Genomic DNA, 26,692 nt, shown 5'->3' with positions numbered 1-26,692 from the left:
CCCTTCAAGATCTCTGCACTCCTCCAATAAGACGCTCATTAAAACCTATCTCTTTGACCAAGCTTTTGATCACCTGCCTTAATATCTCATATCAAGTGCCTTGGGATGTTTTACTATGTTAAAGGCACTATATAAATGCATGTTGTTGTTGTGTCTAATTAACCTAGTTGAATTTTTTGTGTCCCCCAGGGATCTGTAATGGGGCTACATTCTGTTAGTGACAACTTTAAATGGACGATATCTCGCCACTGTCTCCCCAACCAGAGAAAACAGTCTTTCCCTATTCATTGGATCCAAATCCATCATCATAGTTAAAAAACCCGCCATTAAATTCCCTTAGCCTTTTCTGCTCCAGTGTTCTAATATCTCCTTAAGTGACTTGGTGTCAAATTTTATTAAGATAATACTCCTGTGAAGCATCTTGGGACGTTCTTGTATGTTAAAGGTGCTATATAAATGCAAATTGGTGGTGTTGTTGTTCAGGTTTAGGGGCTTTGGGTTAAGGGTCTGGTTGTATTTAGGGCTTACTGTAATTAGGGTTGGGAGTTTGGGGTGGGGTTAGAATTAAGTGTAGAGATTTGGAGCAATGGGGATTGCCAGTGGTGTGTTAGGGGTTAGTGTTATTAGGATTTAGGCAAGGGTGGTTAGATTAGGGTTGGATGGTTAGAATTAGAATATGAGGACTACCAGTGCTGTGTTATGGTTAGGGGTTAGTGTTATTAGGATTTAGTTTCGGAGTAGGTTAAGATTAGAAGTTAGGGTGGGATGATTTGAATTAGGGGTTATTTATTGAGGTTAGGGGAATTAGGGTTGGGGTTGGTTAGAATAGGGGTTAGGGTTATTAGAGTTGGGTTTAGGGTGGTTAGAGGTAAGGATTTGGATACATGGGAACTGTCTGCACTGTGTTATGGTTAGGGGTTAGTGTTATTAGGGTTATTGGGGTTAGGTTTTAGGCAGTTAGAATTAGTGTTTAGGATGAAGTGCAGGGGTTTGGATATATGAGGACTATCAGCGCTGTGTTATGGTTAGGGGTTAGTACTATTAGGATTTAGGGTTGGGGTAGGTTAAGATTAGGGGTTAGGTTTATTTGGGTTAGGGTTTAGAGTGATTAAAGGTAGAGGTTTGGATAGATGGGGACTGTCAGCACTGTGTTTATAGTCAGGGCTGGCGCTGTTCCGTGCATTTTTCCTGTAGCTGCCGTGCTACAAAAATCATGTCTGTTGTGCCCCGAAGGGGACAAAATCCACACTGTGACTCCGGGAGGAGCTCCTCGGCCATGGGAAGAAGACGGTTGAGGACGACTCTAGCGACGACCACTGTGGACCACTTCCCAGATCTCGGGAGCCTACTATCAACAAGAGCAGGCATCGGCGACGAGATCCAACACCACCTCTCGTGCGCCAGTGCAGCCTTTGGCCACCTGAGAAAAAGTGTGTTTGAAGACCAGGCCCTCAAAACTACCACCAGGCTCATGGTCGACAGGGCTGTAGTAATACCTGCCCTCCTGTATGGCTCAGAGACATGGACCATGTACAGCAGACACCTCAAGTTGCTGGAGAAATATCACCAATGACATCGCTGCAAGATCCTGCAAATCCCCTGGGAGGACAGGCGCACCAACATCAGCATCCTCATTCAGGCCAACATCCCCAGCATTGAAGCACTGACCACACTCGATCAGCTCCGCTGGGCAGGCCACATCGTTTGCATGCCAGACACGAGACTCCCAAAGCAAGTGCTCTACTCGGAACTCCTTCACGGGAAACGAGCCAAAGGTGGGCAGAGGAAACGTTACAAGAATACCCTCAAACCCTCCCTGATAAAGTGCAACATCCCCACCAACACCTGGGAATCCCTGGCCTAAGACCGCCCTAAGTGGAGGAAGTGAATCCGGGAGGGCGCTGAGCTCCTCGAGTCTCAACGCCGAGAGCATGCAGAAATCAAGCGCCGACAGCGGAAAGAGCGTGCGGCAAGCCCACCCCAGCACCCCTTCCCTCAACGACTATCTGTCCCACCTGTGACAGGGTCTGTGGCTCTCGTATTGGACTGTTCAGCCACCAAAGAACTCACTTCAGGAGTGGAAGCAAGTCTTCCTCGATTCCGAGGGACTGCCTATGATGATGATGGGTTAGTGTTATTAGGGTTTTGGGTGGTTACAATGAGAGTTATGGATGAAGTGTGCGATTTGAAGCGGACAGCTGCAGAAACACTACTGTTGTCACTGAATGAGGCAGTATTATATTTATTTTCAAGCCCTGACCGAAGCGGTGACATTTTCACAGCAGAACGGCCCACCGGGCTTCGGCCGCTGCCCTGCTGCGTCAGCCAGGCCGCGGCCTCGGACACAGCCAGCGGGGAGCGGACACAGGACCGGCTCCCGACAGCCAGCCAACCGGTACCCGGACTGCCTCACCTGGATTTGCCGACGCCGCTCTCGCCGATGATTAAGATCTTGAGGGTGGTCAGAATGTCCTCGTCCATCGCTCTCTCCGCCGCTCGCACTGGCGCGTCGCGAAACCCGGCTCCAAAATGATCCCCCCGCCCCTTGTTTTACGACACCTCCAGCGGACAAACAAAACCTCACAATTTACGACTCTCCACCCTCCCAACCCACCCACACAGGCGGAGGAAAGCTCCGCCCCTTCGCGGAACGTCACATGGGCTGATTGGTTAGAAACTGTGTCAATCATATGGTTCTCCTCGCCCCCTCCGCGCCTCGCCACAACAGGTGGTACTGAACGGTGAATGGTTAGAATCTATGTCAATCATGTGGTTTCTCCCCGCCCCTCGAGGTGACATCACCAAAGGTGGTATTGAACGGCGATTGGTAAGAATTCGTGTCAATCATATGGTTCTCACCAAAGGCTCATCAATTTTTAGATTTCCTCCTGTAAAATTATCTTATAATCATCAGTATCTTATAATCATCACTAATGGCCTTATAATTGTGTGTAAAAATTAAATATAAAGGTCTATAATCAACTGCATGCAATGGTAAGCTGAATTATATATGACATGGAAACCTTTTGCTTATAATTAAAAGTATGTGAGTAAGCTGTAACCAGAAAACCTGGGGTGAGAAAGAGGATTGCTATAGTCGAATAATGAGGCTGTGGGTGAAAGTTGGGTATTAGCCAACAGTAAGAAGGATACAGCTAACCTGGAAACCAAGGTTGCTGCAGTTGCCACTGTTTCGGAGTGTTATAACATCTGCAGTGAATTACAAAAACAAAGTCCAACAGCAGGGGCCATATCTCAACCTATGGAGACATTCCTTTTGTATCACCATAACAGATGATGTAAGAGGGTCATAAGACTATAAACCTGCATAAGCCAGGGTGCTGCAAATGTGGTATCTTTATGATTGGATTTGGGGTTTCAGTGTCAGCCAGTGATTGGTCCAGGAGGACTCCATAGGTTTTGAATGAAGGGTATAAGAAGGGGATGTAAAACAGCCAGAAATTGTAGAATATTTCAGGAGTAGAATATTTCAAGAATAGAAGACTACAGGTCAATTAAAGGAGATACCCGGGAGATGGGGAGAGAGAGAGAGAGAGAGAGAGAGACAAGAGACATCATCATCATCATCATCATCATAGGCATTCCCTCAAAATCGAGGAAGACTTGCTTCCACTCTAAAAGTGAGTTCTTAGGTGACTGAACAATATGGGAATTACAGTCTCTGTCACAGGTGGGACAGACAGTGGTTGAAGGAAAGGGTGGGTGGGACTGATTTGCCGCACACTCCTTCTGCTGCCTGCGCTTGTTTTCTGCATGCTCTCGGCAATGAGAATTGAGGTGCTCAGCGCCCTCCTGGATGCTCTTCCTCCACTTAAGGTGGTCTTTGGCCCGGGACCCCCAGGTGTCGGTGGAGATGTTGCATTTTATCAAGGAGGCTTTGAGGGTGTCCTTGAAATGCTTCCTCTGTCCACCTGAGACTCGCTTCAGCTGACTCACCGTTGCGCTTCTAATGGAGTAATATAAGTCTCAATTATTCTCTGTAAACTGCTCCTCGAATACTGTAATGTATTAAGTCTTGTTTGTGTTGAATAAAGTTAAATCACTGTCCCCAATATAGGACAACCCTCGATACAGGCTCTGAGATATTATATGCCCCTTCACCCATGTTTCCTGAATAAAAAGTTATTCTTGACCAAAAAAAGAGAAAGGACATATAAAGATATTACTTTAGATAATAAACTGTTCCCATACCTGGATTTAAACAAAATAAAGCATTTGAAAAATTACATATTATAGGAATTATAGACCGGTCAGCCTGACATCGGTAGTGGGTAAAATGATGGAATCAACTATTAAGGATGTCATAGCAGCGCATTTGGAAAGAGGTGACATGACAGGTCCAAGTCAGAATGGATTTGTGAAAGGGAAATCATGCTTGACAAATCTTCTGGAATTTTTTGAGGATGTTTCCAGTAGAGTGGACAAGGGAAAACCAGTTGATGACTTTCAGAAGGCTTTCAACAAGGTCCCACACTAGAGATTAATGTGCAAAGTTAAAGCACATGGGATTGGGGGTAGTGTGCTGACGTGAATTGAGAACTGGTTGTCAGACAGGAAGCAAAGAGTAAGAGTAAATGGGTACTTTTCAGAATGGCAGGCAGTGACTAGTGGGGTACCACAAGGTTCAGTGCTGGGGCCCCAGCTGTTTACATTGTACATTAATGATTTAGACGAGGGGATTAAATGTAGTATCTCCAAATTTGCGGATGACACTAAGTTGGGTGGCAGTGTGAGCTGCGAGGAGGATGCTATGAGGCTGCAGAGTGACTTGGATAGGTTAGGTGAGTGGGCAAAAGCATGGCAGATGAAGTATAATGTGGATAAATGTGAGGTTATCCACTTTGGTGGCAAAAACAGAGAGACAGACTATTATCTGAATGGGGACAGATTAGGAAAAGGGGAGGCGCAACGAGACCTGGGTGTCATGGTACATCAGTCATTGAAGGTTGGCATGCAGGTACAGCAGGCGGTTAAGAAAGCAAATGGCATGTTGGCCTGCATAGCGAGGGGATTTGAGTACAGGGGCAGGAAGGTGTTACTACAGTTGTACAGGGTCTTTGTGAGGCCACACCTGGAGTACAGTTTTGGTCTCCTAACTTGAGGAAGGACATTCTTGCTATTGAGGGAATGCAGCGAAGGTTCACCAGACTGATTCCCGGGATGGCGGGACTGACATATCAAGAAAGACTGGATCAACTGGGCTTGTATTCACTGGAGTTCAGAAGAATGAGAGGGGATCTCATAGAACCGTTTAAAATTCTGATGGGTTTAGACAGGTTAGATGCAGGAAGAATGTTCCCAATGTTGGGGAAGTCCAGAACCAGGGGTCACAGTCTAAGGATAAGGGGAAGCCATTTAGGACCGAGATGAGGAGAAACTTCTTCACCCAGAGATTGGTGAACCTGTGGAATGCTCTACCACAGAAAGTTGTTGAGGCCAATTCACTAAATATATTCAAAAAGGAGTTGGATGTAGTCCTTACTACTAGGGGGATCAAGGGGTATGGCGAGAAAGCAGGAATGGGGTACTGAAGTTGCATGTTCAGCCATGAACTCATTGAATGGCGGTGCAGGCTCGAAGGGACGAATGGCCTACTCCTGCACCTATTTTCTATGTTTCTATGTTTCTATATGTGATCCACATGAACTCGCTGAACTTCAGCTTCCAGCGATTTCCCCCAATATTCATTTGGCTTCATAGGGCTTACATCGGGCCTGTCCTCCTCGTATATCAACCTGGCTGCAGGCTTCCTGCACATACACGCCAAGTGACCGCTGACGTTGCAGTTTCTGCAGGTATATTGCTGATACCTGCAAGTTCTGGCTGTGTGTTTGCCTCCACACCTCCAGCATGAGCTAGACGCCCCATTGTTGGAAACAAAAGGTCCATTACCAGTCGATCGTCTCTGACTGTCTCTGTAACTGTCCTTAAGCGCACCATTAACAGGTGTTGATGGCCCCATTACTGGCCGCATTGTCCATTGCGATGGCATGAACCGCCATTCAGCTAGCCATTGTCTCTGTTGAATTCCCCCTTCGGGTTCGACTGCATACTGGGGCATGTCCGATTGCCCTTATCTGCCTAGAGAACTGTGTGCTGTGTTAACAATGTTGACTCCCTGGTCGTTTGCCGAATTTAGGCCAAGATTTTTGCCACAAATCATTCTGGTGCCTTCCTCCCCTGAGATAATTGTCTGGGCTTTCAGAGCTGCCGCTTCCAAGGTCAAGTCTTTGGTCTCAATCAGTTTCCTGAAAACCCCAGCATGCCCGATGCCCTCAATAAAAAAGTCTCACAGCATCTCTGCTCTGCATGCATCTGGGAACTTACATAGGCTCGCCAGTTGCAGGAGATCTGCCATGAAGTCTGGAACGCTTTGCCCATCTCGCCGCCGGTGCGTATAAAACCGGTGTCTCGCCGTGTGCATGCTGTTCACCGGTTTAAGGTGTTCCCCGATCAACTTACTGATCTCTTTGAACGTCTTGTCCGCCGACTTCTCTGGCGCTAGAAGGTACTTCATCAGGGAATACGTTCTGGAACCACAAACCGTTAGGAGATGAGCCCTGCGTTTGTCGGCCGAATCCTGTCCCAACCATTCCTTAGTGACAAAACTTTGCTGTAGTCTCTCAATAAAGTCGTCCCAATCATCACCAACACAGTGCCTCTCTTCTGTGCTGCTAGTGGCCATGCTCACGTGATTTAAATCCCAGTTTCTCGTCGCCAATGATATGTCCTTACTATACAGGATAAATGCACACGAGGCCCATACTTGAGAGAAGGTCACTCTGTGACCAGTTACCTTTATTACCAAGACCTCAAGTGATGAAGGTGGGTGGAGCTTCCACTTTTATACAGGAAAGTCCAGGTTCGGAGTGTCTCCCACAAGTACGCCGCTTGTGGTCAATGTTCTCAAGGTCCACAACTTAGGTCAGCTTATACATGGGTTACAATGATAGTTGAATACATGACAGTAACCATATACATCTGGTTGCCCTTCTTTTCCGTAACATTGCCCGGGAGCCGCTTGGGCCCTTGACCATGGTTAAGTACATACACTGGGTCATTTACAGATATGTCGCGTCACACTGCGGCACGGCCGTGATACCACTGCTGGTGTTGACATCGGGTTTCGACATGATCGTTAAAGTCAGGATGGACTAGAGAGAGCCTGGTTTTGAGGCCTCTCTTTATCAATAGTTCCGCAGGCGGGACCCCGGTGAGCGTGTGTGGCCTTGTCCTGTAACTGAGCAGTAAGCGTGACAAGCGTGTCTGCAAGGAACCGTGGGTTACGCATTTCAGGCTCTGCTTGATGGTTTGAACTGCCCGCTCCGCTTGACCATTGGACGCAGGATTGAACGGGGCTGACCTCCCATGTTTTATGCCGTTGCATTTCATAAACTCTTGAAACTCCAGGCTCGTGAAATACGGTCGGTTGTCGCTGACAATGATGCCTGCAGACCATGTGTGGCAAACATCGCTCTCAGGTTCTCAATGGTGGCACTGGAAGTGCTGGATGACATGATCACACATTCTATCCATTTGGAGTATGCATCCACAACCACAAAAAACATTTTACTGAGGAAGGGGCCCGCAAAGTCGATTTGGCCCTCAGATACGCTACCAACCACACATCTGCTCCATCATCAAAATTGCTTACTTTCAATAAAGAAAGACTTGCACTTGCTGTACATCATCCAGAACAAGGGGGCATAACCTTAAAATTAAAGCTAAATCATTCAAGGGTGATGTCAGGAAGCACTTTTTCAAACAAATGGTAGTGGAAATTGTAAAGTCCTGTCCCCTCAGTACAGATTCACACGAGGCATGTCGTGAAGTCAAGGTCACTCTGGACCTGCACCTTTATTTCACAGCTCTGGAATGCTGCACTTGCCTGAGACCTGTCCTTATATACCTGTCTCTTGCAAGTGCACCCCTGGTGGTAAGGTATGCTGGTGGTTACAGGTCATATCTTATTACAGTCATGTAAAGCATGTTAGGATACAGTTATATATAATAATGTAAGATACATGACATCACCCTCCCCCAAGGTCTTATTGTTTTTATAGGTTCAGTCTCTCAGGTGGTCTACGCTCTCGCGTGGAGCGTCTGAGTTGTGGTTCAGTTGTTTGCCTTGGTGTCTGTTTTTCTTTGGATGTGGTTGCTGGTATCTCGCCTGGGCTGTCTGTTTCGATTGGTGTGATTGTTGTTGACTCGCCTGGGCTGTCTGTTGGGATTGCCCTTTCCTCAGGTTGTTCCCTCTGTTTGTCCACCAGGTGTGGTGCGAGTTCCACATTGTAGTCTGCCTCTGGTTCCGCAGTGTTGTTGGTAAATCTGCTTTTGACTTGGTCGACATGCCTCCGGCAGGTTTTGCCATTGTCCATTTGTACTACCAGTAGCCTGTTTCCTTCCTTGCCCGTTACTGTCCCTGCAAGCTATTTGGGACCCCTGCCATAGTTTAGTACAAACACTTTGTCCCCTATCTAATTCCATCTCCCCCTCGAATTTCTGTCATGGTACTCAGTCAGCTTACGGTGCTTTGCCTCAATGATTTCGTGCATGTCTGGGAGGATTAATGAGAGCCTTGTTTTTAAAGTCCTTTTCATCGGCAGTTGCGCGGAGGGGGATCCCAGTCAATGAGTGCGGACGAGATCTGTATGCCAGCAGCAGTCGCGACAGGCGACCCTGCAGCGTGGGACCTTGGATTTTAAGCATGCCTTGTTTAATGATTTGCACTGCTCTCTCTGCCTGGCCGTTGGAGGCTGGCTTGAACGGTGCCATCTTGACGTGATTTATGCCGTGGTCAATTATAAAGTCTTGGAATTCTGCACTGGTGAAGCACGGACCATTGTCACTGTCCAATATGTCAGGGATTCCGTCCGTTGCAAACATGGTTGCGAGGCTCTCCACAGTGGTGGAGGTTGTGCTCGAGTTTAAAATGGTGCATTCGATCCACTTTGAAAATGCATCTACAACTACGAGGAACATTTTGCCCATGAATGGGCCCACATAGTCTACGTGCACCCGCGACCACGGTTTGGTAGGCCAGGGCCAGGGGCTCAGTGGAGCCTCCCTGGGGGCATTGCTGAGTTGGGCACAAATGATGCACCTTCGGACACAGAGCTCCAAGTCAGCGTCAATACCAGGCCACCAGACATGGGATCTGGCTATGGCCTTCATGAGAACGATCCCCGGGTGCTCGCGGTGGAGTTCCCGGACAAATGCCTCTCTGCCTCGCAGAGGCATGACTACTCAGCTGCCCCACATCAGGCAGTCTGCTTGTAGTGATAGCTCATGCATGCGCCTGTGAAAGGGTTTTAATTCCTCGGGGCAGGCATCGCGAGCCTCTGCCCAGTCACCGGTTAGGACACATCTTTTTACTAAGGATAACGTGGTCGCTGGCCATCCAGGCTCTGATTTGGCGAGCCGTCATGGGCAAACCTGTGGACTCAAAGGCATTGATTGCCATGACTATCTCACAGTCCTGTTCGGCAGACCCTTCCGTGGTCGCCAGGGTCTGTTGTCTGTGCCTGGTCTGTGCCTTATGGTATAGTCGTAGGACGCCAGTATGAGTGCCCACCGTTGAATTTGCGCCGAGGCATTGGCATTTATTGCCTTGCTCTCGGATAGGAGGGACGTGAGGGACTTGTGGTCGGTTTCTAATGCGAATTTGGCCCCGAAAAGGCATTGGTGCATCTTTTTGACACCGTACACGCACGCGAGCGCCTCCTTCTCTACTATTCCGTACCCGCGCGCCGCCCGCGAAAATGACCTGGAGGCATAAGCTATGGGTTGTAATTTGCCCGCACTATTGACATGTTGCAAAACGCACCCGACCCCATACGCTGACGCATCGCATGTGAGAACCAGCTTTTTACCTGGATCAAAGAAAGTCAAAACACTGTTGGAACACAGAAGGTTGCGTGCCTTATTGAAGGCGCGTTCCTGGGCGTCCCCCCAAAACCAATCGCACCCCTTCCTGAGTAGCACGTGGAGAGGCTCCAGCAGCATGCTTAAGTTCTGCATAAAGTTCCCAAAGTAATTGAGTCGCCCGAGAAAGACGCGCAGTTCTGAGACATTCCGGGGCCTGGGTGCCAGGCGAATTGCTTCTGTTTTGGACTCTGTTGGGCGGATTCCATCAGCGGCAATCCTTCTGCCCAAAAATTCAACCTCGGGTGCGAGAAACAGGCACTTGGATTTCTTGACTCGTAGGCCTACCCGATCCAACCACTTTAGTACTTCCTCCAAATTACGGAGATGGGAGTTGGTGCCCCTGCCCGTGATAAGTATGTCGTCTTGAAGTACAACCATCCCCGGGATGGACTTGAGCAGACTCTCCATGTTGCGCTGGATATTGCAGCTGCCGACCTGATGCTGAATGGGCATCGATTGTACATGAAAAGACCTCGATGTGTGTTGATGGTGGTGAGTAGCTTGGATTCCTCGGTCAATTCTTGCGTCATATACGCAGATGTGAGGTCTAATTTTGAGAAAAGTTTACCTCCAGCCAATGTGGCAAATAAGTCCTCCGCTCTGGGCAGCGGGTACTGGTCCTGTAGGGAGACTCTGTTTATGGTAGATTTGTAGTCCCCACAGATTCGTACGGATCCATCAGGCTTCATGACTGGGACGATGGGATGTGCCCAGTCGCTAAATTCCACAAGTGATATAATGCCTTCCCGCAGAAGCCTGTCTAGTTCATGTTCAATCTTTTCCCTCATCACATAGGGTACAGCTCTGACCTTGTGATGGACCGGTCCAGCATCCTGTGTGATGTAGATTTTGACTTTGGCCCCTTTGAAAGTGCCCACACCTGGCTGAAAGAGATGTTCAAATCGCTTTATAACTGTTGAGCAGGAGGTCCGTTCCTCTAATGACATGGCATGGACATCATCCCATTTCCAGTTTAGTTTTGCCAGCCAGCTTCTCCCCAGCAGTGCTGGGGGGTCTCCGGGGACAATCCACAGGGGAAGTCGGTTCACTGTCCCTTTGTGTGTGACAGAGAGCATGGCGCTGCCGAGGACTGGTACGATTTCTTTGTTATAGGTCCTTAGTGTGGTGTCGACCTTTGTGAGTTTTGGTCTGTCTCTTTTATGTGGCCACAGTTGTTCAAATTGTTGAGCGCCCATGAGAGATTGACTCGCTCCCGTATACAGCTCCATGTTGACAGATATCCCGTTGAGTAGGACCCTCATCATTATAGGAGGCGTCGTGTTGTAGGAGCAGCGGCCATTGATCGTGTTGACCCGCTGTACTCCGGTGTCCCGAGTACTGTCCCCACCATCTTCTGGTCCGCTTTCCGACCCATCCGATTCGTATACCAGCCGAGCTACCATTTTTTTGCACATGCGGGCCAAATGCCCTGTATATTCACAATTTCTGCAAACAGCCTGCTGAAATCGACATCCCCTTGATGAGTGCCCACCCCCACACCTCCAGCACAGACCTGTTCCATTGTTCAAAGAGTTTCCAGAGAATGAGCTGCGTCTGGCTGATCTCTCTTGAGCTTCTCTCAGTTTGTATTTGATTGCTCGCATTGTGGGTTGATGAGGTGTGATCGGCCGTTCCTGTGGCCCTTGATGGCTTCTGCCTGCTGTCGAGAGCCTGTTCTCCCAGTTTTATCTCTGTGTGGGGGTAGCAGCTTGTTTAGTGCTGTGAACTTCTTGTTCCAATATTTCGTTAGTTGTCGTACCTGCTGTTGTAAATCAACCTCGTTTCTTCTTCCCCTACCAAGAATGTCTGTGCAACCAGTGCTGTTGCTTCTGAGGTCGGGTTCTTGGTCTCTATGAGCTTTCGGAATATGCCTGCGTGGCCTATTCCTTCAATGAAAAAGTCTCTCAGCATTTCTCTCCTCAGTTCATCAGAGAACTCACATAAACTAGCTAACCTCCAAAGTTCCGCCACGAAGTCGGGTATGCTCTGGCCCACACAGCGTCTGTAGTTGTAGAACCTGTGTCTGACCATGTGTAGGCTGCTCGCTGGCTTCAGGTGGTCTCTTACCAGTGTGCTCAATTCTTCAAACGACTTGCTTGCTGGTTTCTCGGGTGCCAACAGATCCTTCATTAAAGCGTATGTTTTCGAGCCACAGCTGGTCAAGAGATGGGCTCTTCTCTTGTCTGCCTTATCATCGCCTAACCAGTCTTTGGTTACAAAGCTTTGCTGGAGCCTTTCTATAAAGTCCTCCCAATTGTCTCCCGCATTGTACTTTTCATCTGATCCGTTGTTCGCCATTCTGTGGATTCTGTAATCCCGTAATCCGTCGCCACTGTAAAGTCCTGTTCCCTCAGTACAGATTCACACGAGGCATGTAGTGAAGTCAAGGTCACTCTGGACCTGCACCTTTATTTCACAGCTCTGGAATGCTGCACTTGCCTGAGACCTGCCCTTTTCTACCTGTCTCTTGCAAGTGCACCCCTGGTGGTAAGGTATGCTGGTGGTTACAGGTCATATCTTATTACAATCATGTATAGCATGTTAGGATACAGTTATATATAATAATGTAAGATACATGACAGAAATCTTGACTCACTACCCCAAAAAGCTGTTGAGAGCTGTCAAATGCAAATTTCAAAACTGAGATTGATAAAGGGTAGTTGGAGTTAATATAAAGTTCAGCCATGATTTGATTGAATGGTGGAACAGGATCGAGGGGCTAACTGGCCTCATCCTGTTTCTCCATTCCTACATTATGCCTTTTATGACCCAAGCGTTTACAGCCAATTAAGTATTTTTTATAAAGAATGGTCATTGTTTTTATGCAGGAAACACAGCAGCCAATTTGCGCACCGCAAGGTCCCACAAACAGTAATATGATAATGATCAAATAATCAGTTGGTTGAGGGTAAATGTCGTCCAGGACAGCCAGGAAAACACCTCTGCTCTTCTCCAAAATAGTGCCATGGGATCTTTTATATCCAACTGAGAAGGCTGACAGTGCCACAGTTTAACGTCACACCCAAAAGACGACACCTCATCAGTGCTGCACTGGAGTGTCTGTATAGATTTTGCGCTCAAGTCCCTGCAGTGCGAATTGAACCAATAATCTTCTGGCTCAGAGGTGAGAATGTGGCCACTGAATCACAGATTATATGTATTGTGTTCCTAACACAGATGAAGCTGCACACAGGGAGGTTAAAGTAACAGTGACCTCAGTCTTTAATAAGACACTCCAGACTGAGGAACAGGCCTTAGGGGCCGGCTTATATACAGTGCTCCCAAGGAATGCTGGGGACTTCAGGGGATGAGCTCCTTGGTGGCGGAACATGGGAGCGCATGCTTTACAGATACACAACATCACTCCCCCGCCCAAAGTCGAAATGAAAACTATTTACAAGGTGAGGCGGTCGGGAGCCTTTCTTTCCCTGGTGGACCGCTTCGGTACAAATGTCTGTTCTGGTGTGTTGGCTGTACCCTCGCTGGGCTGGCGTGTTGTTGGCCCTGCAGGGCTGCTAGGTGAGCCTGGCCTTGCTGGGCTGTTGGGTGTGATGGGTTCGATTTCCTGGTCCGGCGTGGTGTCGTTGATCCTTTGGGTGTGTGTTGTGGGCTCGAAAAAGGTGGTGCCTGCTGTGGGTTGTTCAGGGCAGTCTGTGAACCGCAGCCTCGTTTGGTCCAGGTGCTTTCTGCAAATTTGTCCATTGTCTAGTTTGACTACAAACACCCTACTCCCTTCTTTAGCTATCACCATGCCCGCGATCCACTTGGGACCATGTCCATAGTTCAGCACATACACAGGGTCATTCAGATCAATTTCCCGTGACACAGTGGCGCGACCATCGTTTACATTTTGTTGCTGCCGCCTGCTCTCTACCTGATCATGCAGGTTGGGGTGAACCAGCGAGAGTCTGGTTTTAAGTATCCTTTTCATGAGTAGCTCAGCCGGGGGCACCCCCGTGAGCGAGTGGGGTCTCGTGCAGTAGCTGAGCAGTACTCGGGACAGGCGGGTTTGGAGTGAGCCTTCTGTGACTCATTTAAGGCTCTGTTTGATTGATGGTACTGCCCGCTCTGCCTGCTCACTAGAGGCTGGTTTAAACGGGGCCGAGGTGACATGTTTGATCCCATTGCAGGTCATGAATTCTTTAAATTCGGCACTGGTGAAACATGGCCCATTGTCACTGACCAATATGTAAGGCAGGCCATGGGTGGGAAACATGGCCCTCAGGCTTTCAATGGTGGCGGTGGCGGTGCTTCCCAACATTATTTCACATTCAATCCATTCAATCCATTTTGAAAAAGCATCCACCACCATCAGGAACATTTTACCGAGAAACGGGCCCGCATAGTCGACATGGATCCTCAACCATGGTCTGGAGGGCCAGGACCACAAACTTAGTGGTGCCTCTCTGGGCGCGTTGCTCAACTGAGCACACACGCTGCATTGCCATACACAGGACTCCAAGTCAGAGTCGATACCGGGCCACCACACGTGGGATCTGCCTATCGCTTTCATCATTACTATACCCGGGTGTGTGCTGTGGAGATCCGAGATGAACGTCTCCCTGCCCTTTTTTGGTAGCACTACGCGGTTACCCCACAACAGGCAGTCTGCCTGAATGGATAGCTCGTCCTTTCGCCGTTGGAATGGCTTGATTGGCTCTTGCATTTCAACGGGGATGCTGGCCCAGCTCCCATGCAGAACACAGTTTTTTACTAGGGACAGCAGAGGAACTTGGCTGGTCCAAGTCCTAATCTGGCGAGCCATGATAGGTGATTTATCATTTTCAAACGCTTCCATGACCATCAACAAGTCTGCGGGCTGCACCACCATCAACAAGTTTGCAGACTGCGCCATTTCCACCCCCGTGGTGGGCAATGGTAGCCGACTGAGAGCATCCGCACAGTTCTCGGTACCTAGCCTGTGGCGGATGGTATAGTTATATGCTGATAGCGCGAGTGCCCACCTTTGTATGCGGGCTGAGACATTAGTATTTATCCCCTTGTTTTCAGCGAACAGGGATGTGAGGGGCTTGTGATCGGTTTCCAGCTCAAATTTGAGGCCAAACAAGTACTGATGCATTTTCTTTACCCCGAACACACACGCTAATGCCTCTTTCTCAATCATGCTGTAGTCCCTCTCGGTCTTTGACAAGCTCCTGGAAGCATAGGCGACAGATTGCAACTTCTCTGCAACGTTAGCTTGTTGTAATACACACCCGACTCTGTACAACGACGCGTCACATGCTAGCACAAGTCTTTTACATGGGTTATACAATACAAGCAGCTTGTTGGAGCATAAAATGTTTCTGGCTTTCTCAAAAGCAATTACTTGTTTTTTTCCCCCATACCCAGTTCTCACCTTTGCGCAACACATGTAGGGGCTCTAAAAGGGTGCTTAACCCCGGTAGGAAGTTACCAAAATAGTTGAGGAGTCCCAGGAACGACCGGAGCTCCGTGACGTTCTGTACCCTGGGTGCGTTCCTGATAGCCTCTGTGTTGGCATCTGTGGGCCGAATGCCAAATGCCGTCCGCCGCGATCTTTCTCCCCAAAAACTCCACTTCTGTTGCCATGAAGACGCATTTCGACCTCTTCATCCGCAGCCCTACACAATCCAGTCACTGGAGGACCTCCTCCAGGTTTTGTAGGTGCTCGACGGTGTCCTGACCCGTGACCAATATGTCGTCCTGAAAGACCACCATGCGTGGTACCGACTTGAGTAGGCTCTCCATGTTTCTCTGCCGACCGAATTCCAAACAGGCTTCTATTGTAGATGAACAGTCCCTTGTACGTGTTGATGCAGATGAGGCCCTTCGAAGACTCCTCCAGCTCCTACATCATGTAGGCCAAAGTCAGGTCGAGCTTGGTGAATGTCTTGCCTCCTGCCAGCGTCGCAAATAGGTCGCCTGCCTTAGGTAGCGGGTATTGGTCCTGTAGCGAGAAACGATTAATAGTTACTTTATAATCGCCGCAAATCCTGACTGTGCCATCACTTTTGAACAATCGGGCTGGCCCACTCGCTGAATTCCACTGGGGAGATGATGCCCTCGCGTTGCAGCCTGTCCAACTCGATTTCCACCCTCTCCCTCATCATGTGAGGTACCGCTCGCGCCTTGTGGTGAATGGGTCGTGCCTCTGGGACCAAGTGGATCTGCACCTTCGCCCGGAAAAGTTTCCAATGCCTGGCTCAAAAAGGGAAGGAAATTTGTTAAGAACCTGGGTACATGAGGCCTCATCGACATATGATAGCACTTGGATGTCATCCCAGTTCCAGCGGATTTTGCCCAGCCAGCTCCTTCCAAGCAGTGTGGGGCCATCGCCCGGGACAATTCAGAGTGGCAGTTCGTGCACCGTGTCCTCGTAAGTGAACTTGACCGTGGCGCTGCCCAGGACAGTGATAAGCTCTTTGGTGTACGTTCTCAGTTTCATGTGGATGGGGCTCAGGGCTGGTCTGAATGCCTTGTTGCACCGCAGTCTCTCAAACATCTTTTTACTCATGATGGATTGGCTAGCGCCAGTGTCCAGCTCCATGGCTACGGGTAAGCCATTCAATTTTACGTTTAGCATTATGGGTGGACATTTCGTCAAAAATGTGTGCACCCTGTGTACTTCAGCATCTGCCTCCTCTCTCTGAGGCTCAAAATTGCTTTGATCCACCATGGACCGATCTTCCTCTGCCATGTGGTGGTTAGCAGGTTTTGCAGAGCTTGCAGCTCGTTTGCAAGCTTGTTGGATGTGCCACATTGTTCCACAGCTCTTGCAAACATGCCCTTTGAAGCGGCATGAATAGGCTGAATGGAAGCCTCCACAACACCAACAAGGTGTGAATTGCCTTGCATTCATTCTTTGTTGGGGACTCTGAGTCATCTGGGTTACCTGAGGCCTGCTGGCAGTTGCAGACTCGTGGGTTCTGCCCTGTACATTTCTGCTCGCAAACACAGTTCCAGTTAATTTGTGAACATTGCTAGCACTTGTGTGCTGAGAGATTTGTTTGGTGTTATCACTGGTGGACATAAACGCCTGTGCTATCGCAATGGCCTTACTGAGGGTCAGTGTCGCTACAGTCAAAAGTTTTCGTAGGATGGTCTCATGGTCAATGTCCAGTACAAAAAAGTCTCTGAGCATTTGCTCCAGGTAGCCATCAAACTCATGTTGTCCTGCAAGTCGCCTTAGCTCGGCGATGTAGCTCGCCACTTCCTGACCTTCAGATCGCTGGCACGTGTAGAACCGATACCTCGCCATCAGCACGCTTTCCCTCAGGTTAAGATGCTCCCGAACCAGTGTACACAGCTCCTCATATAACTTATCTGTGGGTTTCACCAGAGCCAGAAGATTCTTCATGAGGCTGTAGGTCGGTGCCCCGCAGACTGTGAGGAGGACCACTCTCCTTTTTGCAGCGTTTCCTTCTCCGTCCAGCACATTGGCTACAAAGTACTGGTCTAACCATTCGACATAGGCTTCCCAGTCCTCACCCGCCGAGAACTTCTCCAGGATGCCCACAGTTTGCTGCATCTTTGCGTTAGATTCGTATTCTCATCGCCAGTTATTGTGTTCCTAACACAAATGAGGCTGCACAGAGGGAGGTTGATGTAACAGTGACCTCAGTCTTTAATAAGACACTCCAGAGTGAGGAACAGGCTGTTGGGGCTGGCTTATATACAGTGCTCCCAAGAAATGCTGGGATCCCTTGGGACTTCACGGGATGAGCTCCTTGGTGGCGGAACATGGGAGTGCATGCTTTATAGATACACAACATCATGCATGTAAGATATGAAATGGTAAGAACAACTGTAAAAGAATTTGAATAAAGATCCCAGATAAAAAGGATAATATCATATCTGTTTCTCTCTGTTCCTCAGTTACCTAAATATACAAGCACAAATGGTTGGTGGTGAATTTTTTATGGGTCTAGCCACCATAGGTTTACTTGGAATCCATGATCTTATTGAATGGCGGAGCAGGCTCATGGGGCCAAATGGCCTACTTCTGCTCCTATTTCTTATGTTCTTATGTTCTTGCAGCTCAAGGCACAGCCACCAATGGTGGTGCGAAGGAAGTAGAGAATGCACAAGGAGGCAGGAACGCATAGTTTTTGGAGGATAGTAGGGCTGGAGGAGGATAATAAAGAAATAGGGAGGGTTTAGGCTATGGAGGGCTTTGAACACTAGGATGAGGGATTTGAATATTGAGTCGTTGGACTGGGAGCCAATATAGGTCAGCGAGCACAGGGCTAACCTGGAACATCATGGGCCACCCCGACCTGTGTGAGAACACCACCGCAGGTCGGGGCTATAAATAGAGCTGGAGCACCGGGCCCTGGAAAATCATGGGCCACCCCGACCTGTGTGAGAACACCACCGCAGGTCGGGGCTATAAATAGAGCTGGAGCACTGGGCCCTGGAAAATCATGGGCCACTTTGACCTGTGTGAGAACACCACCGCAGGTCGGGGCTATAAATAGAGCTGGAGCACTGGGCCATGGAAAATTGTGGGCCGTCCCGACTTATGTGAGAACACCACCACAGGTCGGGGCTATAAATAGAGCTGGAGCGCAGGGCCCTGGAGCATCGTGGTGGGGGTGCAGCGAATCAGGGTATGGGGCCCAGAAGAGCCGAGGGCTCAGGGGTAGCACGGACTTGCCCACACTGCGATATGTGTGCGCATTAGGTCATTGCAGTAGAGCAGGTCTCCAGTCGTCCTGGTTAATCCTTGCCAGTGGATAAAGGCCTAGCTCTGTCAAGCCCGTGTGGTGGCTGATGTGCAAGTCACCGCACGTTAAAAAAATTCATACACAGGCATCTTCCACCCCCTCAACTGGAGTTCAGGACTGGAACATTGGGTCCTTCATTGAAACATCTGTGAACTTTCGTGGAAGCAAGTCATCCTCGTTCGAGGGACCGCCTATGATGATGATGACTTGGAATCTGAAATCACTCACTGCAGGTTGGGTTATTATAGGCTGCTTTGCTCCCGAATTGGGTTGTTGTTTTAAGTTCAGAAATGCCCTTGTAGGGGAGGACGAAAACCCCCTCATTTTACCCAGAAGGAAAAGGGCTGTGGGATCAGTCTGTGCTGTGAATTGAAACTGATACAGTTTGACTTTGGCAGAGCAGTGATTGGACGGGGGAGGACACCGGAGGGCCAATGGTGAGACAGAGTCAGCCCGAAGCATGGGGCTTTCAAGCCAATGGGAGAGCACTTGCTCGAAAACTGTGGGACTGACTCACAGCCATTATCGGACTATTGTCTTCTCCATGTTTACACTATGGAAGGAAATTATGCAGATCTTCAGAAAACTAGGGAACCCAAAACAAACCAAGGACCTACACAATGGCTACAGGAGGCCAACCCAACTAACACCTACTCAAACTTTGAGTAGGTTAGAAAAACTGAATTGAAGGAAAATTATGCAGACCTTTAGAAACCAGGGAATCCAAAACAACCCAAGGGCCTACACAATGGCTACAGGAGACCAACGCAATCAACACCCATTCAAACCTTGAGTAGGTTAACATCAGTGGAAAAAACCCGCAATAATCTAAAACTGCTGCATTTTTCAAAATCACAAAGCCCACCAATTGGAAGAATCGATTTCAGCAGGAGAGGCGGACTGGATAATCTGGCTATAAAAAGGGGTTTCTGACGTAGTGTGGGTGGTTCCCTGCCCTCGTGATCCAACAACCAGCAAGTCTCTCGACACTGAAGGAAAACCAGTGTCCGAAGACACCGAAGATAGAAGAAACAAACCACCAGACTTGCAGAAGGCACAGTAGTGAGTATAACCTCTGGCCCCTGGAACTCCCAACTCAGTTAGGCCAGGAAAGGTGGGCATTGTACTGCTAAACTTGTGTAAAGATTTTCGTTGTGTCCGTTTAGTGGGATTTAGGGGGATTGTTTTGTTGGTGTATTGCTGTTTGTTGAGATACACCTTGTCAAATAAATTAGAAGCCTAAGTTCCTCTTGGAATCACCTTGTCTCAGTTCTATTGTATTGCATCTCCTGATCGTGAGTCTTATGTCAGAACATTGTAAGGGAAGCTAGGAGCGCCTCGAAAACGCTCAACTGTGTGTCACAGGCAAGGGAAGAAGGGGTTAGGAGTGTTTGACACTCACAGGTGCCTCACAGGCTAGGCATAAGCTGTGGGGACGCACGAGTCTCAAAACCCCCTTCATAAACTGTGGACACAGTCTCTCCAGGGGTGCTCTTGCAGCACTCAGGGTACCTCACAGGCCAGGCATAAGCTGTGAGGAAAGAAGCCCAGAGAGACACCCAAGGCACAGCAACACTCTCTGAGAAACCCCTTACACCCTGCGCTGCGATTTATTTGCTCTTGGATCTCCTGGTCATTCTCATCAAACCAGTCCTGGTGTTTCCTGGTTGAGTGACCAAGCGTCTCTTCGCAGACACTGGTTATGGTGGCCTGGAGGGCAGACCAAATGCTGTGGGCATTCTGCGTCTCAGGGTCATCAAGGGTCGCCAGATTGGCAGTGAGGTGCTAGCTATATCGAGCTCTCTTAGCTGGGTCTTTGAGTGCCCCGGCATTGAATTTTGTGGCATTGCTTCTGCTGCCGTCGCCGCTTTGGAGCTACATTGATGTTGATGGAACGGATTAGGCGGTGGTCTGTCCAGCAGTCGTCAGCTCCTGTCATGGCACGAGTGATGCGCACATCTTTGTGATCCCTGGCTCGAACGATAGTCGAACAGGTGCCAGTGTTTGGAGCGAGGGTGTTGCCACGATGCCTTGTACTTGTCCCTCTGGCGGAACAAGGTGTTAGTGATGACAAGGTCGTGTTCTAGGCATTTTGTCAGGAGCAAGGTACTGCTGGAGTTGGTTTTCCTTACCCCCTCTCTGCCGATCATGCCTCCCCAGAGGTCTGTGTCCTTGCCGACCTTGGCGTTGAAGTGGTCAAGGAGGATCAGTTTGTCGTCCCCAGCATCGAAGCACTGACCGCACTCGACCAGCTCTGTTGGGTGGGCCACATTGTTCGCATGCCTGACACAAGACTCCCAAAGCAAGCGCTCTACTCGGAACTCCTGCACGGCAAGCGAGCCCCAGGTAGACAGAGGAAACATTTTAAGGACACTCTGAAGGCCTCCTTGATAAAATGCAGCATCCCAAATCACTTTTAGAGTGGAAGCAAGTCTTCCTCGATTTCAAGGGACTGCCTATGATGATATGATAGGCCAAAAGGTTCTCGAATGATCAGATGTCCCACATGAGGCTGCAACTGCTGAAGATGAAAGTGTGTACTGTAGTACTAGACAAAGGCACATGAGGAGACACTAACCTTGGTAAACATCTTCAATGAGTTAAACTTTCTGCACATCCTCAGCAACGACTCGCTGACAATAGACACTATGTTTCACCTGCTGCACTACTTTTCCCTTGCAGCTGCCTTCTGAGGAAGGTACCTATCCAACCCTCCTTTTCATTATTTCTCTAAGTTTAACCTTCAGGTCATTCTCAGAAAAGCAGTCCACCTTCCTCTCTGAGCCTTTGTCATCTCCTGTGACATCCTCAAAGCTCGAGTGAAAAACAAGTGGCAAACAGTGAACTTTACCATTGCATGAAGTACAGGAGCCTCTTTAAGTAATGTATGTGTGAGAGTATGCACAGGAAATACATTATATACATTTCATGTCTAACGTGTGAGGTTTGGCAGGTGTAATATTAACGTAAATTGCACTGCTGTGACAGATTGATTTTTTTCTCACAATGAAGTCCAAACTAACATGTATATAGAATCCACCAGAGGGCAGAAGTGCATCAGCGCAATAATTAAGGACCTTTAAAAACATTTCCCTTATATTATTTCCTGCTTTATGTTAGTGTAAAACATGGGAGAAAACCAGTGGGATAAATTGAATTAGAACAAACTCAGTTCAAGCCAGTTTTTATATTCAATGTTGGTAAACTCAAGAAAACAGGCCAGAAATTCAAAGCAAGTTACAGTTCAGGTAAATGATGACACCTAATTATTTACACACCTCACAGACACAACAGTTAGGGGTCTCACCATCTCTCACTTAACCCCTTTTATTAAGTTAAAAGTAAAACTAAAGAGCATGGGCTAGAACCTTCATGTTTTGTGCCTGCTTAATGCCCACTTAATGCCCATTCTGCCGCTGAAATGACATATATCGACCATATATCACCTATTTTGGCACAAAATGGAAACTGGCAGGCATTTTTCGGAAACTTTTTGCTGAGCGTTACTTTCACCATGTGTTTAACGGCGATTAAAATTATTACCGCCCCGCCCACTTTTTTGGGGTGGAATCAGCAGAATTCAACGCCCATAATATCGCCCAGCGTTACTTTCTGCACAGATTTAACGCCTAGATTCAATATTAACGCCCGTCTACTGTTTTTTTTAATCATAAAGAGCATATTTACCCAAACTAGCGGCCATGAAGATCGTCCATCGGCAATTTCACCACCTCGCACTCATATCGGCCACAATATCGCTCGCTCAAAAAACCACCCACAAAAAGTGGAACTAACCAGAACGAATCACAGCGTTATGGATGCCATGTTCTAGATCACATGTCACGTCCTTTAAAAGGCAGCTGTGCTTCAACCTTGGCGGAGTTCAGATGTACTCTGCAGGTCGTTGGAGTTGATGTGAACATCTCTAAAAACATCTTGACCACACTGTGACTGACTGGAATTAATGAGGTGTGTTCGTCGGGACATTTCTTGTTTGTGAGCAATTGGTGGAAAACAGAGAGCTACTGCAATGGGGCCTGTCCTTTTTCACCCTCTCTTGGTGACCAAATACATGCAGCAGACTCGTCATCGCCGAAGGAATGCTCCACTGCATTATGTGCCCAATGAACGAAGTGACAGACAGATGAGGAGGACCAGACATTACACCCCCCGCAAGTACAAGGAGAAGTATTCTTACCTCGATCTTCCCGACACCAGCTGCCTTCGGAGACTGCGCTTCCACAAAGAGGTTATCACTGAGGTATGCCAGCTCATAAGGGCAGATCTGCAGTCTGCCACCACCATCAATACTGCACTGTCCGTCGAGGTCAAAGTCACCGCGGAACTGTTGTTCTATGCCTCGGGTTCTTTTCAGGCTACAGCTGGAGACATTTGTAGCACACGTCGCTGCATTAGACAGGTCACTGAAGCCCTGTACGCATGCAGGAGGGACTTGATCAGCTTCTCTATGACCAGGGAGGCACAGAGTGAGAGGGCTCTAGGATTTTCCAGAATTGCAAACTTCCCCAAGGTGTAGGGAGCAATCGACTGTGTGCACGCGATGCGGGCACCTTTTCAGGATGCTGAGGTTTTCAGGAACCGCAAGGGATTTCACTCCCTGAATGTCCAACTAGTTGTCGACCACCAGCAAATTACACTGGCAGTGAATGCTCAATTTCCAGGCAGCATCCATGATGCTCACATCCTGCGTGAGAGCACTGTATCTGACTTGTTTAACAATGAGCCACAAGGTCAATGCTGGATGCTTGGTGACAAAGGATATGGCCTCGCCACCTGGCTGATGACCCCCATGCATGACACCCACACCGAGGCCAAGAGGCGATACAACGAGAGCCACAGAGCAACTCGCAATATCGTGGAGAAAACCATTGGAGTGCAGAAGCAGCGCTTTAGGTTTTTTTTTCAAAAATATACTTTATTCATATAAAATTTTCACAATATCCTGGAAAATAGCTCAGTACCTTGCGGTCAGCAATTCCACACAATTCATTTGGATGCTGACAGCAGTTCCATACAATGCACTAGCATACATTTCATTTCAAGGTTCAGTTTAGTACAATCTGTAAATCACGTTACCAGTAGTACTGTGCAAATAAGGGTATTACATGGAGCAGATGAGAACAGGTTTACATTATATTCCAGGATACATTTCAATACCGATCACGAATCACGATACATGTAGCAAAATGCAGATGAAAGCAGTACACTGACCGGATGGGGATACATTTATATTTCTTTACAAGTTACTAAACAGTGCAGAGACTTTCATTATACTTGGCACAACACAGGTGTTTTTCAGTACATGGTGCTCTATTTGTACAAGCAGATTAACAAGTACAGCCCGAGGGGAGTCTGATTCCATCCCCTGGGTTTACCGTGGCGGAAGGGCTTTGAACTGTGGCTCTTCCCCATCGTGCCTTTGCGGCGACTGCACCAATCTTCAGTGCGTCCCTCAGCACGTACTCCTGGACCTTGGATTGCGCCAGTCTGCAACACTCGGCCGTGGGTATCTCCTTGCTCTGGAAGACCAGCAAGTTTCGGGAAGACCAAAGTGCATCTTTCAAGTTGATGGCTCTCCAGCAGCAGATATATCTGTCTCGGTGTGCGTCCCTGGGAACAGTCTGCAGACCACAGAGTCCTGTGTTACGGAGCTGCTTGGGATGAACCTCGACAGCAACCTCTGCATCTTCTTCCAGACCTGCCTTGCAAAGGAGCAATCCCGAAGGGGATGGATGACAGTCTTATCCGCACCACAGCCGACTCACGGGCAGAGTGCCGTGTCTCTGAAACCCCGGCTGTGCATGAAGGATCTGACGGGTAGGGCCCTTCTCACCGCCAACCAAGCTACGTCTTGGTGCTTGTGTGAAAGCTCTGGCGATGAGACATTCTGCCAAACGAGTTTGACAGTCTGCTCGGGGAACCATCTGACAGGATCCATCATCTCTTTCTTTTGTAGGGCATCCAGGACCTTGCATGCCAACCACTGCTTTATGGCCTTGTGGTCAAAGGTGTTTTTCTTGAAAAACTTTTCCACGAAGGACGGGTGCTGAGGCATGGTCCAATTGGTTGGAGCGTTCCGCGGCAGCCTGGCCAGACCCATCCTTCGCAACACCAGGGACAGGTAGAACCTCAGCACGTAGTGACACTTGGTGTTTGTGTACTGGGGGTCTGTGCACAGCTTGATGCAGCCGCACACAAAGGTGGCCATCAGGATGAGGGCCACGTTTGGAACATAATTTCCCTCCTTGTCCAGAGATTTGTACATCGTGTCTCTGCGGACACGGTCCATTTTCGATCTCCAGACGAAATGGAAGACGGCTCGGGTGACTGCCACGGCACAGGAGCAGGGTATGTGCCAGACCTGCGCCACGCACAACACCGAGAGCACCTCGCTCCTGATGACCAGGTTCTTTCCTGCGATGAAGAGTGAGCGCAGCTTCCACCATCCCAGTTTATGTTTGGCTTTAGCGATACGCTCCTTCCAGTTTTTGACGCATGCCCCGTCCGCTCTGAACCAGGTAACCTGACTTCACGGTGAAGGGAATAAAGGATCGGTCGGTCCAGCTTCCAAAGAACATGGCCTCGCTTTTGCTGCGATTTACCTTCGCCCCCGAGGCCAGTTCAAACTAGTCGCAGATTTTGAGCAATCCGCGGACCGACTGCAGATCCGAGCAAAAGACGGTGACGTCGTCCATGTACAGGGAGGTCTTCACCTGAGCGCCTCGGCTGCCTGGGATTGTCACCCCCCCCTAATGCCCGCATCCTTCCTGATGGGCTCGGCAAAGGGCTCGATACAGCACACAAACAAGACAGAGGAGAGGGGACAGCCTTGCTTGACTCCAGACCTGATCAGAAAGCTTTCAGTTTCCCACCCATTGATTAGAACTGTGCTACTGATGTCTGTGTAGAGCAGTTGAATCCATTTGCGGATACCCTCCTCAAAACCCATCTTGGAGAGCACATCCATCAGGTGCGTGTGCAATATGCTTGTTGACAAAGGATATGGCCTCGCTATCTGCCTGATGAACACCCTGCCTGACACCCACACCGAAGCCAAGAGGCGATACAATGAGAGCCACAGAGCAACTCGCAATATCGTGGAGAAAACCATTGGAGTGCTGAAGCAGCGCATTCAATGCCTGGACCACTCAGGAGGCGAACTCCAATACCACCCTGAGCAGGTAGCTCAGTTTGTGGTGGTGTGCTCCATGCTACACAACTTGGCTATCAGGAGGGGACAAGAATTGCCTGATGAGTCTGACAGTCCACCTCACCAGAGAGAGGAAGAGGAGGATGAGGAGGCGGATGCTGACATCGGCCCAGACAATCAGGCTGACGCTGAAGCCATGCCCCCACCTCCCTGCAGACCACAGGAAAGGGCCCATGGTGGCATGATAGCTGCAAGAGCCATACATCAGAAGCTCATCAATGATCGCTTTGCCTGAAAGAACGTTGGTGTTATTTACAAGGCTGACACACTGCTGGGTGTGCAGGTCATACATCAATGGTGAGCATCACCTTGGTGACAGTTAAAGTTTAGGTTGATTGAAGTTACGTGTCATTATACCCTTTGATGTTAAGGAATCACCAGTGTGTAACGGTGAAGCTATCTGAGCCAATGTGCTACAAGGTTTTGTTAAATAAAAAACATTTAAACCGAACATTAGTCTGAAATCATCAGTATATCTGTACAAACCAACCCTTTCTCCCCCCCCCCCCACCGCCCCCACTTCTCCTCCCCACCTCTACCCCTTACCCTTACCCTCCTGACTCCAAGCCGCCTGGTCGAGGAGATTCTCAGGCAATGCTTCATGGGGGAGGGTGGCGCGGAGGGGCAGTGACGGCTGCAGCGCTGCTTCGACAGATATGGGAGAGGATGGTCCCGAGGTGGGAACGAGCTCCAAGCTATAAGCAAGATGTTGCTGCTGGCTCTCGTGTGGTTGGCAATGGGGGTGCATCACCTTGGAGTGCAGTGCGGTACTCTGGGACCACAGGGAAGCCTCTGCCACCAGTGT

General features: G+C 48.9%; 1 protein-coding gene across 1 annotated transcript in view; it reads right to left on the bottom strand.

Annotated features, from left to right (window-relative positions):
- Positions 1-2,567, bottom strand: part of rab18a (RAB18A, member RAS oncogene family) — a 54,121-nt gene extending 51,554 nt beyond the window's left edge. Inside the window, exon 1 of the mRNA XM_070881475.1 lies at positions 2,414-2,567. Within this exon, the coding sequence (XP_070737576.1) occupies positions 2,414-2,481 (68 nt within the window). The 5' untranslated portion in view covers positions 2,482-2,567. The remainder of the gene's footprint in view (positions 1-2,413) is intronic.
- Positions 2,568-26,692: the final 24,125 nt, after the last annotated feature.

The sequence above is a fragment of the Pristiophorus japonicus genome, chromosome 5 (genome assembly GCF_044704955.1).
Source record: "Pristiophorus japonicus isolate sPriJap1 chromosome 5, sPriJap1.hap1, whole genome shotgun sequence".
NCBI classification, from domain to species: domain Eukaryota; kingdom Metazoa; phylum Chordata; class Chondrichthyes; family Pristiophoridae; genus Pristiophorus; species Pristiophorus japonicus.
Note: the sequence above shows the minus strand (reverse complement) of the source record. Positions and strands in the feature narration are given on the sequence as shown.